Genomic DNA, 15,268 nt, shown 5'->3' on the forward strand with positions numbered 1-15,268 from the left:
TCAAGTCTTTATCAACATTAACAATGATTTGGGACAGATCTGTAATGTAAAACTATGGCGTGCTGTGACTCGCAGGATTCGGTCGGCTGAATGAACACAGTTTGCTTTCTCACGTCATGTCTTTAAATCTGCAACTTTGCTGGCTAAGAATATCACCAGCTGGATATAAATCAATACAAATATATGGTAACAATCCTGACATTAAACATTGGTCTGGGGCTTAACCTCTCATACTCTATGACAGCGGAGCGGAGCGGAGCTGAGCCGCTTCAGCAAAGAAGCAACCCGGAAAAACTATCGGCAAGGATTTTTGCCGATAACCAATAGGTCGGCCAATCAACTATCGGTGCCGATTAATCGGCAAAACCGATACATCGGTCGACCTCTAATCCTGAGTGAGCTGTAAACAGTCCGCCATTGTTTCTTCACCGGAGCAGAAGTAGACAAAAATGTCTCCTAAGTGACTGAGGTGTTTTGTTGTTGGATGCAGTAATGAACATACCAGTCGTCATTTACTCCCGACATCTGAGCTGCTGAAAACGCAGAGGATTACTTTAGTTTTTAAAGGGAATGCGCCTCCCAATCTGCCCGAATGCGTTTATGTTCGCACAAATAATTTGTGATCCAGCTTCACCTCCAGCAGAAGTGAGCATACTTTTTTTAATGAATCGTATGAATGACTGTGGCTAAAGTTATCAGTCAGAGAACTGTTCGTCACCCCATGGAAGAGTGGTGTGGGGTGAGCAGAGCTCATTAGCATTTAAAGGGACATGTTCCAAAAAGAGTCAGTGTAAAAAGAGCTGTTTTTGACAAGGTAAAAAGGGTGTTGTTATAGACTTTTTCATTAAGACCCTAAAGAATCCTATCAACTTGTGGAAAATGGGCATGCGATGACACCTTTAAAAGCTGTTTGACTTCCAATAAGCACAAATGTGACCCTGGACCACAAAACCAGTCATAAGTGTTAATTTTTCAAAAATGAGATTTATACATCTCCTAAAAGCTGAATAAATAAGCTTTCCATTGATGTATGTTTGTTAGGATAGGACAATATTTGGCCGAGATACAACCATTTGAAAATCTGGAATCTGAGGGTGCAAAAAAAATCAAAACACTGAGAAAATCTCCTTTTTAGTTGTCCATATGAAGTTCTAAGCAATGCATATTACTAATCAAAAATTAAGTTTTGATAGGAAATTTACAAAATATCTTCATGGAACATGATCTTTACTTAATATCCTAATGAAAAGAATTCAACAAAAAATGTATGGAAAAATCAATCATTTTGACTTATACAATGTATTTTTGGCTATTGCTACAAATATACCTGTGCTACTGAACACTGATTTTGTGGTCCAGGGTCACACAGCTCTCCAAAACAGCCAACTTACTTCAAAGCACCTCCACTTTTGTCAAGAGTCTGACCTGAGCTACAAATATATTTCAAAATACCTTTCATCCACAGATCTTACAAAAAACATACACAAACCAGTGCAGGGCAACCCCTGTCTTTCATCTAAATGTTTACATTTTCCTGCTATGACACAGCGTCTTGCAAGCTTCTTATACATAGTGGCATGGGGGCCAGAACGTGTCATAACCTTGGCAACAGCAGAGGTTCCAGATTCTGAAAGCCAAACAGATGTGAGAATTCAGGCAGCGTGGACTGATGGAATGCCGGCGGGAGACTGTGACTGTGATGTCATCATCAGCGCTTGACAGGTATTTGTGTATTTATGGAGAGAAAGGGGACATTTGGAATGGAATATTACGGAAAATTTCATGTACAGATGGAAAAATGGCCAGACATTGCAAAGACTAACTTTTATTCTATACATTAAGACTATGATGAAATGACTCATTGGAATTTTTTTTTAAGTTTAAAATAAATGTATTTGGAGACTATTTGTACCTATCTGAGTGTGCTACTGTGAATCCAGAGTGATCAAAAGAGTCTTGATGTGGTACTTTATCTGTCCGTGTTTAACTGAAGTTGTAAGATTTAGTCTGACTGAGAAAATATTAATGTTTTGGTGTCTCTGTTTGCATGGGCACCAGTGAAAGAGAAAACCACAAATGATGTCCCGGGCTCCCGAAAAGAGGGGGTCCCTGCAATGGCAGATTAAGTAAAAACAGGGGTCCAAACATAACGACTGACATCACAGCCTCCTGCTGATCTATGATTAGTCTGTGGATTTAGTCTGTGCTGTTATTAACCAGTAATATTAAAACACCTTGGCCTTTCCTTAGTCAGGGTAGTGCTATATTTTATTTTTGACAGGAATGAAAGCAAGGCTGTGAGGGATAGAAGCACAGTGTGTTCAATGGATTGTACTGTTGCTGACAAAATGTCTTTTCAAAGAAACTTTCGTTGACTAAAACTTCATAAAAACAGTTTTGAAAAATTACATGATCTAGTACCTTTATACAGTGTGTACCATTGTAAAGACTGTAGTCTACCCCTCACAGCCACATTTTCATCCGTGAAAAATTCTATAGGGATACAGTTCACCCCAAAACGAAAAATTCTGTCATCATTTACTCACATTGGTGTAATTGCAAACCTGTATGACTTTAACTTTCAGATTTTCTGAAGAACTGTTTTTGCCTATACAATAAAAATTAATGGGATCAAAAACAACTCTGCATCTTATCTGGTCTTAAACACGTCACTCACGTGTGAGACCCTGCAAAAGAAGCAAGCGCAATTTTAATACATGTTTGTATAACGCAGACTACACATTTGTTTGTATGTTTTTAATGGGAAAGTATTAACAGGATTTTTAAAAAACTAAATAACCGACAGGGGGAAATTACATTGTTTAGAGGTTCTGAATTTTGGTTTCGATTACTTTTCAATCAATAGCCTTTTTTTTTTTCTTTTCGATGAATTTTCCAGCCCTATGCTCAGTGTTGCTCAGGTTCTGAATTTTGGTTTTCATTACTTTTCGATTAATCGGAAATAAATTTTAAAAAGGGGAGGGGGGGGGGGGAGTAATCGATTAATCGTCCAGCACTATGATCAGTGTCGCTCAGGTTCTGGATTTTGGTTTCGATTGCTTTTCGATTAATCAGAAAGTAATTGAATCGAAGAGTAATCAATAAATCGTCCAGCCCTACGGGCAGTGTTGCTCAGATTTAAAATTTTGGTTTTGATTACTTTTCAATTAATCTTCCAGCCCTATGGGCAGTGTTGCTGAGGTTGTAAATTTTGGTTTTGATTACTTTTCGATTAATTTTCTAGCCCTATGAGCAGTTTTGTTCAGGTTCTGAGTTTTGGTTTCCATTACTTTTCAATTAATCGGAAAGAAAATTAATAAAAAAAAAAAAAAGTAATCGATTAATCGTCCAGCACTATGATCAGTGTCGCTCAGGTTCTGGATTTTGGTTTCGATTGCTTTTCGATTAATCAGAAAGTAATTGAATCGAAGAGTAATCAATAAATCGTCCAGCCCTACGGGCAGTGTTGCTCAGATTTAAAATTTTGGTTTTGATTACTTTTCAATTAATTTTCCAGCCCTATGCTCAGTGTTGCTCAGGTTCTGAATTTTGGTTTTCATTACTTTTCGATTAATCAGAAAGAAATTCAATAAAAAAATTTTTTTTAAAAAGTAATCGATTAATCGTCCAGCACTATGATCAGTGTCGCTCAGGTTCTGGATTTTGGTTTCGATTGCTTTTCGATTAATCATAAAGTAATTGAATCGAAGAGTAATCAATAAATCATCCAGCCCTACGGGCAGTGTTGCTCAGATTTAAAATTTTGGTTTTGATTACTTTCCAATTAATCTTCCAGCCCTACGGGCAGTTTTGCTCAGGTTCTGAATTTTGGTTTCAATTCATTGATGAATCGTCCAGCCCTATGCCCAGTGTTGCCAGATTGGGCAGTTTTGAATTTAATTGTGTGGGTAAAAATTGGTTTGGGTGGCTGGACAAACTTTGGGTTGGTTTGGGAGCAGTTTGGTGGTTTTCAAACATCTAAAGTGTATAGTCTAATTGGTTAAAAAACAAAACGCAAGCATGCATGTACTGCATCCAATCGGTCACCATGATGTTAATAAATTATGACAGAAGTTTATTTTTTCTTTAAATACTGAGCATCACAAAGGCACAATGAAGGGGATGTCTATAATGCTAGAAGTGTCAATGAAGATTGAAAAATAATTGAATTAGCCTTATCACTCATAAAAACCCTGTCTACCATTAACCTTCAGATGTTTTCACTTCTGAATAACTACAGAGTATGCGGCCAATAACAAATACACATACATATACAGACATTCCTCTGCTCTGCTTTAAATAACTGGCCACATTCTCACAGTGAAAAGCAGTGAGTTTACTCTGAGTAAACCAGAATGCTTGTTTAAGGGCCTGAGTTTCAATATTGCCCTTTAAAAAAGCCCACAGCTGCCACCTCTCCCTCGAACACAGACACTCACTTATACACAGTGTTCTCTTATCACTTTCCAACACAACCTCTAATTGGGGTTTCAAAGTCTTATACTGGCAAGACCAATTATGCCAATTGCATCTCACTCTGCTCTTCAATCCTCTGCGTACAAAATGCATGGGGAACTCCACAAGCAAGACTGGGAAATATGATTCACAAAAGGTTAGATAACAAGGGGAAAGGACTGAAAAACCAGAGGTTGATGACACAAAGTAATAACTACTGCACTTCATACTTACAACAAATGGTAGATGACCACTGACTCATACGCTCACAAACACACAAGGATTGGCATGCTTCTGGAATGTTCGACTGGATTTCTGACACATTTTCCACCCTCAAATTGCTCCTTTGTGGCTTGCTGCATGGATTTTCCATGCATAGGACCAAAATGAGAGCAGGGGAGGAATAAAGCCTGATTAGCCCTGAAGACTTCATGTATCTAGTTATGTAATAAAGCTGGCTCTTACTATTGTGTGCACTCTAATCACTGCACTCCACAGTAGTGAAATAAAAAAGGGATTACAGAATGTGCTGTACGTAGAACAGAGTTAAATAAAGAAAAGACCAGAAGTCACCAAAACACAAGAAAATATGTGACGCTTGCATGTGAAAGAGAGGCAGTGTGTGTGTGCGAACGAGGACTGAAATAGGCATTGGGTAGTGCCTCTGTGGCGTGCTGGCATCATTCTGGGCACTCTGCAGAAGTGGAGGATGGTTTGGGGTTTACACACCTCTAACCACAAAACCCAGATCCTGGAATTGACAGACACACAGAGGAACACAAAAAGAGAAAAAGAGGCCACTTTCTCTGTACTTTACAAACTGCTAATGAAACTGTCAGTAAATATTAAATATTAAATAAATAGTTTACCCAAAAATGACAAGTTGCTGAAAAGCTACTCACCCACAGGCCATCCGAGAGTACAGGTTTGTAGAAATTTAGCATTACATCACTTGCTCACCAGAGAATCCTCTGCAGTGAATGGGTGCCATCAGTATGATTCAAACAGCTAATAAAGACATCACAAAATACACCACACTACTTCCAGTTCATCAATTAATGTCTGCTTGTTTGTAAGAAACAAATCCATCCTTAAGGCATTTTAATTTCAAACCAACCATTCTGTCCAAAATACAAGTCCAAAATCTAAAATAACACCAGTGGAAAAAATTCATCCCTTGTTGCTTGTCCCTGTTTTGGGCTGTTTTTGCTTGTAAATGGTGCATATTTGTCTTATGAATTAAGTGAGATGACTACTTCACTAAAGAAGTGTGGATAGAGGATATTTTCCAGACAGTTTGAAAATTAAAAACACATTAATGTTTTTTTTGGTTGATACAAACACTCAGATTTTCACTTCACATAATATTAACCAATGGACTGGAGTTGTGTGGACTACTTGTTGATTTTTGTGATGTTTTAATCATCTGTTTGGACTTTCTGGACATTCTGACAGCACCCATTTACTGTAGAGAATGCATTGGTGAGCAAGTGATGTAATGCTAACTTTCTCCAAATCTGTTCTGATGAAGAAACAAACTCATTTACATCTTGAATGACCTGAGGGTGAGTACATTTTTAGCAAATCCTCATTTTTGGGTCACTATTCCTTTAACAAAAAGAAAAGAAATAAGATGAGTCGACATGTGAGTTAGGTGCCTGATCCTCCAGACGGTTTGTGCATTTCATGACTGAAACCATAAAGTCTATGTCAGAGAAAAATGTAATATGTATCATTTTGACAAGTGAGTCAGGCTTTAAGCAAAAGGTAAAACACTTCATGACGAACTCACTGTTGGCATTAAACTAAAGGCTTATCATAATGATGATGATTATACAGTTTGACTGTAGCTGCAGTGCTTATTTCCACTGAACACCATGAACCCTGGACTCTGGTCAAGGCTAAGCTAGCAACTAAAAAAAAAAGCCTTGTGAAGAGAGTATTATTCCCCAAAAGACTTTTATGAGAACAGAAAAATTCAGGTCTGGTAAAATTAAACAACAACAAAATCTTTAACCAGACTGTTGGGTAGCATTGTGAAAGAGCTTGTGGGTGATTCTTGTTTGTTCTCATAATCTTGTAGACAGACAAATTCTTAGATTATCATGCAAACAACAGGACCTGTGTGAAAGAAAAATAGTTTGAGAATGTGTCCACATTACAGACATGACAAATCATTTTGGTGTAGAGTTAGGATTAGAAAGGTTGGGTTTTTGTAATCTAAAAATTCTGCCAAAATTCATCCAAAAGAGCCTGTGAGAGTTTATGGTGAGGATGTGATTCATTATTCACTTATGATGTACAAATGACTTTCAGTTAACTTTGTCAAATCAAATTACAGCTTCCATTCTAATAAAGATGGTTTTGAGAACTACTATAAATAGATATGGATCAATACTGACTTTATGATTATATACAAGACAATTAAAAAGCTTAAGCTTAGTAATATTTTTTTTAGAAATAAAAACTTACACATATTACTTGATCAAAAGTGAAGTAAAGACATTTATGTTACAAAAGATTTTGATTTCAAAGTCAGTTCTTTTGAGATTTCTACTCATTGAATCGTAATATTACTGTCACAATATTACTATTTTTACAATATATTTACAATTTATTTTTGATCAAATAAATGAAGCCTTGGTGAACATAAAAGAAACATAAAATTTAAAAATCTTACCAACCCCAAACAACAAAAAGTGTCTATTAACCAATATTACAATTTAACTAAAAAAAAGCATGCATTATAAATATTTTACTAATAAATACTATTACTACTAATACTATTACTAAGTATATATTTCTGCTAAGTCACAGATTTATTTTCTACTTCTTAAATATTTTAATCCAAATTTAAAATGATCCAAGTTTCCTGTTTTTCTTTTACGACCAATGAAAGCAAAAGATAACAAATAAACAATTATACTGAAAGGTATGAATATCTGTTAAAAATAAATAAATAAATCTGTCAAACAAATTATTGGTCTATGTCTAATTATAAAGCTGTGCTTGTTTTTGATTCTGATAGGTCAGAGAATATGGGTCAAACATGATGTTTATTATTCAGAAAGTAAGTCTTCTCTCCCACATCCATATACTCTCACATACACCACGAACCACAGATGCTCTTGGTCAGAGTCTTAGAGCCTGATGTGTGTGGACTTCTTCAGACTTCCATAAATGTAGCTTTCACTCAGCAGTGACTCAGCTTCCTCCTTTATTTTTACCGCATTTATTTATTTTTGGACTCGACACATTCAAAAAGCACACGGGCATCCAGCAGACAAAATTAGAGAGAGCAAGAGGGGAGAGAAAGAAAGAAAGACAACACAGCAAATGAACCTGCTGAGAGGCAGAACTAAAATAACCATCACTTTCATCACAACACTGATGAAGAACCCAGACAAACATGTTGAGCTTAACATACCCACACACACTTATAGATATACTCTCTAAGCATATCAGCTCCTGGCATTCTTTACTTGAAATAACAAACTGGTACACCAGCTCTTGCAGAGGGGGGTTTCTCTTGCTAACACACATACAAACTATTTCAGTGGTGAGTCGACTGCGAGTGTGTGTGTTTATGTGGACAAAGAGAATGTGAATGTACAGTATGTGTGTGTTTAAGATGAGAATTTGTGTGTGAGCAGTGCAGATCTTGCTGCGTAGACTTTATGGCACCATGCCTTACCACATCCAATCTGATACAGCTCAGAGCGAGAGCTACCCTGCCAACCAGACAATATGCAGAAACCATTACCAAGAGCGAGAGAGAGAAATAGACGGAGAAAGAGAGAGGGGGTTATTATTGCATTTCCACTTGCAGGCTCACGTGCCATATTTCATCCATAAAGTTTGTACATTTCGGGATAGTTCACTCAAAACTTAAAAGGATTGGTCATAATTTAATCACACTTGTGTCATTTTTAAACCTGCATGAGTTATTTTCTTCCATGAACACACAAAAAGAAACGTTAGGCAGAATGACAGGCGCAGTCACCATTCACGTTCATCGTATGGAAAAAATACGCAATGAAAGTGAATACATCAGTCTCTAAAATCTCATCTGTTGTGAAATAAAGTTGGAACGACATAAATATGTAATTCAAGTCACTTTGAAATGTTTATTTTTGGGTAAGCTAAACCTTTAAGGTCCTTCTTCATCCAAGTGTGGCAAAAACTTTTAACAATAGAGCTTACCGACTCTGAAGCCTGGCCCGGTCAATGTGTCCGCCGACTGTCCGTTTTCACCGATGAGAGTCGTGTTGTTGCCCTGCTCGCAGGTGTCCTGACACTGGCCCTTCAGACACGTCCGTTTGCAGATGAGCGGCGCGATGACCACTTTGAAGCGCTCGCGAGTGGACGCGCGCTCGCCGCACAGAGCCAGCCGCGGGAGCGCGAGCCAGATGAGGAGCAGATGGGAGAGAATCAGCGAGGGCATGCTGGCATCCCTCAATGCCAACACAGGGCATTCACGCTACCACCCAAGGTATATCCACGAAAAGCCTGAGCGGATCAGGCAGTCCCTCCGGGCACGACCGCAGAAGACGTTTTGCTGGAGCCGCGTTTGGAAAATGTACGCAAGCGCACGTTCTTTTCCCAGGCAGCGCTGGCTATGAAAGCCCTCTCGCAGAAAGTTTTCCTGATGCCTTCCTGTCCAGTTCCAAGTGAGAAACTTGAAAAATTACGTCCGGTTCGGTGGATAAAAAATAGAGATGATCCGCGTCGAGACCGTTTGCGACATTTCCAAAAGGCTTTTTAAAATTCTTACATGTTTTCGAAGGCAACCTGGCAGTGGAATAAGGTGAAAAACTCCTCATTCCTTAAAGCATAGTTCTCCTTAACTTTCAGTCGCTGCGTGGATGGCGTGTGTGCGTATTGCAGTTTGGGAAAGTTTAGGAGGAGGAGAGGCAAAGCGAGAGCCAATCCACGGGCAGCCGAGCTGGAGCAGGGCCAGAGCAGTACAGGAGCGGGACTCACAGGATTTTTGATGTCGGTGCTTTTCCTCGCCACCTTCTTTTCCCCTTATTTCGAACTCATCGAGCGCAATATGACGGTGTTGCGCGCGATTTTCCGCTGCAGTCACGATCAGTAAAAACAAAAATGACGGTGGAAATGCCAGCTGCGTGCCCGGTGCCGTAACTTTTGTATGCGCAACACTAATTTCTATTGTTTACTACTTGAGCAGAGTAAGAGAACAGTACCACACGCGATTTCCAAATCTTGCAAGATGCCAAAAAAAAAATATATATATATATATTTTTTTTTTAAACACCTCAGCTGAAAAGGCCTATGCTGGTTCACTGATCTTAGTTGGTCTTCCAGCTTGGTCGGACTGATCTGTTGACTGGTTTTATAGAGATTTTGGGCACTTGTTGTCAGCTTAGACAGGCTTCAACCTCAGGCCGTTAAGTAACCATGTCTTTAACACTGTTGGTTACTGTTTTTTTTATTATAAAGCATAAAGAACTAGGAAATTCTATAGGTCTAATTCTAGCTAGGAAGTGATCCTTTTGAACTGTTAGAAATAATATTTTAAAATGTGCATACATTTACATTTACAGTTCAGGCCAAAAGTTCTACACCTTGCAGAATCTGCAGTGTTAATTATTTTACCAAAATAAGAGGGATCATAGAAAATGCATGTTTTTTTTAAATTAATTTGTAGTGACCTAAATAAGATATTTCACATAAAAGATGTTTACATATAATTATAGTTGAATAGTTGAATTTATAAAAATGACCCTGATCAAAAGTTCACATACATACACTTGATTGTGTTGTTACCTGAATGATCCACAGCTGTTTTTTGTTTGTTTGTTTGTTTAGTGATAGTTGTTCATACGTCCCTTGTTTGTCCTGAACAATTAAACTGCCCACTGCTCTTCAGAAAAATCCTTCAGGTCCCACAAATTCTTTGGTTTTTCAGCATTTTTGTGTATTTGAAGCAAACTCTTTCTAACAATGACTGTACGGATTTGAGATCCATCTTTTCACACTGAGGAATTTGTAGGACCTGATCAGGACAAACAAGGGAATCACTAAACAAAACAACAACAACAACAACAACAACAACAACAAAAAGCACAGCTGTGGATCATTCAGGTAATAACAGTATTAAGAATCAAGCATGTAAACTTTTGAACGGGGTCATTTTTTATAAATTAAACTTTTTTTCTTATGTGGACTATATGTAAACATTTTTTATGTGAAATATCTTATTCAGGTCAGTACTAAATAAAAAATAACATGGATTTTGTATAATCCCTTTTATTTTGGTAAAATAATTAACATGTTGCAGATTCTGCGAGGTGTAAGCTAATTTTTGACCTCAACTGTATTTGTATAGGCCTACCTAAAATGTCACTTCGCAATTCAAAACTGACGTAGGCTGAAAATGTAAAATAGTTGGCATTATCACTGTCATTTAACATTTCTATTTCTTACCTCACTCTCTTTCAACGTCAAAGCGTCTGTAAACCCACCTACTTTGATTTGATTGACCACCTCAGTAATTTTTACATTAATTAGCGCTGTTAAACTGCAGAGGAACACCAACCTCAAAATGTAACGTTTCAAACTTCTAGTCATCCATTACAACAAACAGAGTGCTACGCAATGGAGTGCAGCAGAGCAGTGCAGGAATTTCAAATATTGGTGGTAATTAATTTCTAATTACTGGGGTCAGTGTCTGTGGTGGTTCTGGCCCTGCTTCAACCAGCAAAGCATAGGGGTTAATAGTGTAATGGTATTCCATGAAGTATTATTGTATGTATACAATTAAGTATCCACCTTTTATTTAACGTGGATGTAAGCCTATGGGTGAGACTTCCGGTTCATTATCCACTATATGGAAAAAACGAGAATAACAACATGCAGTAAAAGGTAAAATTGTTTGCACTACAAACCAGTGTGCTCATAATTAAGATAATACAGTAAAATAACATGGTAAGACACCAATTTGCAATATCAAGCAGCAATATTTTTGTACAGCTAAAAATAGCAGGATGCAGATGAGACTGGAAGCCAGACCCATAAAATTTACAATGGCACGCCCACTCTTACAGGAAAAATAAGGTGGATTAACTGCCATTCTTTTGATTACCATGTTTGACCCCAAACATTGTTAGTATGATTTTGATTATTTCACACTGAGGACAACTGAGGGACTCGTATGCAACTATTACAGAAGGTTTAAAAGCTCACTGAAGCTTCAGAAGAAAACATGATGCAAGAGCCAGGGGTGTGAACTTTTAAACAGAATGAAGAAATGTACAAAATAAGTCAAATTTACCTTGATCTTCAAATTCTAAAAGTTTTAATGCATTGTGTTTCCTTCAGTTGTCCTCAGTGTGAAAAGATGGATCTCAAAATCATACAGTCATTGATGGAAAGGATTCAAATACACAAAAATGCTGGAAAACCAAAGCATTTGTGGGACCTGAAAGATTTTTCTGAAGAACAGCAGGCAGTTTAACTGTTCAGGACAAACAAGAGACTCATAAACAACTATCACTAAACAATAAAACACAGCTGTGGAACATTCAGGTAAGAACACAGTATTAAGAATCGAGGGGATGTAAACTTTTGAACTAGGTCATGTTTATAAATTCAACTATTATTTTCTCTTGTGGACTATAAGTACACATCTTTCATGTGAAATATCTTATTCAGGTCAGTACTTTTTATTTGTGAACATTACGAGCAATTTCCAATTTAAACTTGTTTCAAGGTAAATCCTAGTGTGTTCTTTTTACCAGATAAGGAGAAAACTTAAAGATATGATTGTTTTGAAATTTGACTCCAAAAAAGAAAACACAAGAGAATGTGATTTTTTAGAGGACGTGTACAAACAAGAAATAAAGGAGGGAAAATTAAAGAGAGTAAAATCAGCCAGTGGGCAAGAAAAAATTGTGAGAGTAGGATGATGGAGAGGCAACGTTAGAGAAAGTGAGTTGAGTCACTTCCTTTAAGAAAAGTGAGAATGTTTGCTTTCAGTCACTGAGGAAATGACTGCATGAGAGCTCCTCTCTCTCTCACACACACTGAGTTCACAGGCAGATCTTACATTTTTGGCTACACATAGGCATGCAGCTCTAAAACCCACAACAGACATGCGCAGTTGCTCAAACACACATCGAAATTTTATGCTAAAATACACACTTGCACTCCATGCCAGCCTACATTTTTTTAACACACAGATATAATGCATTTCAAAAGCAACAAGTCCTTTCAAAATATTATACTGTCAATATAATTTCTCACTAACAAAATGTTTGCTAAGTGCCTTTACAGAAAAAAGCCTATTAAAACTATAGTGCAATAATTAGTGAGATTTTTGGCACCATGAAAAACAGCAACAGGATGTCAACACTTACAAAATAAAGGTTCCAAAAGCGGGGTTTCCCAACATAGAAGAATTGACTAACAGTTCTTAAAAAAAGAACCATGTGAAGAACGTTTTAAGAATCTGAAGTGATTTCCAGAACCTTTTGTGAAATTGAAAGGTTCTTCAGGTAACTATAGATGCCAACAGAGAATCCTTATTTTTAAAAGTGAATAATCTAGAGCTCTCACGACAAGACAGCCTCAATACCACATGCATGACTAGTTCTGTCAATGAAAAACAATGCATTCCAGAAAAAGCACTGTAACAGTCTGATGACACAGAGCAGTGGGACGAGCATTTAGCCCAACAAACGTTACCCTCAATTTGACATTAAAACCTGCTTACCGCAGCATGGAGAGCAAGGACTGTGGTCTGAAGGCAGGGTGTGGGCTCAAAGAGCAGAGTGGTCCTGACTTACGTCACAGAGACTATAATCACGCCTGAGTGGATACATGAGTCACTTCAGATTCAAGAAGGGAGGAGAGGTCTGGCCAAACATCAACTAATTGTGGGACAGACTTTGGCTGACCGATGTCTCATCATCGTCTGGGGCAAAACAGCACAGTGGCATTTTTACAACGGAAATCTTTGGGGGTTGAAGAGATTGATGGGGAACGGTAGAAAAACAGGACTGACAACAGATAGTTAAAGCTGTGGAAGGTACAAATCTAGACATTTTTATACTTAAAAGATGTGTGACCAATTAAACTGGCTGGTGCAAAGCTGATGCTGTGGAATCACATTTTTTCTCTCAAAATAAAATACCTTTCTTCAGCAAATAAATGTGTGACCCTGGACCATAAAACCTGTCATAAGGGTCGATTTTTTTTATTTCAAAATTGAGATATATACATCATCTGAAAGCTGAATAAATAAGCTTTCCATTAATGGACAATAGGACAATATTTGGCTGAGATTTGAAAATCTGGAATGCAAGGGTGCAAAATAATAAAAATATTAAGAAAAAAGTCTTTAAAGTTGTCCAAATGAAGTTCCCAGCAATGCATATTACTAATTATATATTACTATTTATGGTAGGAAATTTACAAAATATCTTCACGGAACATGATCTTTACTTAATATCCTAATGATTTTTGACGTAAGAGAAAAATCGATAATGTTGACCCATACAATGTATTACTGGCTATTGCTACAAGTATATCCATGCGACTTAAAACTGGTTTTGTGGAGGAAAAAAAACATTTCTACAAAAATATCTGTTGACTGACAGGAAGAAATGTTTTTTTAAAGGACAAAATCAGTGTTAGAATGATTTCTAAAGGATCACGTGAGACAGAAGACTGGAGTAATGGCTGTTTAAACATTTTGACATATATAAAATATAGAAAATAATTATTTTAAATTGTAATAATTAGTGTTGGGGAAAGTTACTTTTAAAAGTAATTCATTACAATATTGCGTTAAGCCATAAAAAGTAACTAATTGCGTTATGGAAAGTAATGCATTACGTTACTTTTTCTCACCTGGGCTGGGCTTACTTATTTTTAATAACAGAAAACCCAAAAGTTATATTTTTGGTGACCATAAAGGCCCTTTTACACCAAGAGTGAAATTAATAAGCTTCAGGGTAAAGGAAGTCTGGTCTGCAGACTAATTTCTCTCAACACAGGGTCAGGATGTCAGTGAATAAATAGGAAAACAAAGTAAGAAAGATATTTTGTAAATTTTAAAGTAATGCGTTACTTCACTAGTTACTTGAAAAAAGTAATCTGACTGGGTAACTCTTGTTACTTGTAATGAGTTACCCCAACACTGCTAATATTTTACAATATTAATGCTTTTACTAATCAAATAAATGCATATTTGGTAGACTTATTTTTACCAACCCCAAACTTTTATAGAGCACATAAAAAGGCTTTATGACTACAAAAAATGTAAACATTATAGGATAACTTTCAATATTGATCCTTAAAAGAACCAATTAAGCCTTACTAATGCACTAATGATAATGGATGTTCTCTTGAAACTTAGATATTTTAGATTTTTCCAACACATATTTTTTCAAAATTCAAAATACAAGTTAGTCTTTTAGTCTGTGAGTCAGGCTGTCTCACCCCAACATAACCCAAGTCAACACAAAGAAAAGAAAGACTATTCATAAAACCGTAAACTAAGACTATATATATGAATACAGTCAGAGGAAAATATGTCTAATTTCATCCCAACCATAAACTCCCTCACAAATGGCCCTACCCATAACACCGTCTGATTATTTGACCAAGTTTATGAGCCCTGTTCACATACATACATTATGCACGCACCATTTATGTACATCTGTTTGACTGCTCATTAAATATCTAGCCAATCATATGGTAGCAACTCAATGCATTTAGGAATGTAGACATGGTCAAGACAATCTGTTGAAGGTCAAACCGAGCATCAGAATGAAGAAAAAATGTG

General features: G+C 37.0%; 1 protein-coding gene across 5 annotated transcripts in view; it reads right to left on the minus strand.

The window, feature by feature from the left end:
* ltbp3 (latent transforming growth factor beta binding protein 3) overlaps positions 1-9,326 on the minus strand; it is a 56,847-nt gene extending 47,521 nt beyond the window's left edge. For all 5 annotated transcript variants that reach the window (XM_073839729.1, XM_073839725.1, XM_073839728.1 and 2 more), the window contains exon 1: positions 8,659-9,326. In XM_073839729.1, coding sequence (XP_073695830.1) covers positions 8,659-8,899 — 241 coding nt within the window. In that variant the 5' untranslated portion in view covers positions 8,900-9,326. The remainder of the gene's footprint in view (positions 1-8,658) is intronic.
* Between the last annotated feature and the right edge of the window lie 5,942 nt (positions 9,327-15,268).

The sequence above is a fragment of the Garra rufa genome, chromosome 5 (assembly GCF_049309525.1).
Source record: "Garra rufa chromosome 5, GarRuf1.0, whole genome shotgun sequence".
In the NCBI taxonomy this organism is placed as follows: domain Eukaryota; kingdom Metazoa; phylum Chordata; class Actinopteri; order Cypriniformes; family Cyprinidae; genus Garra; species Garra rufa.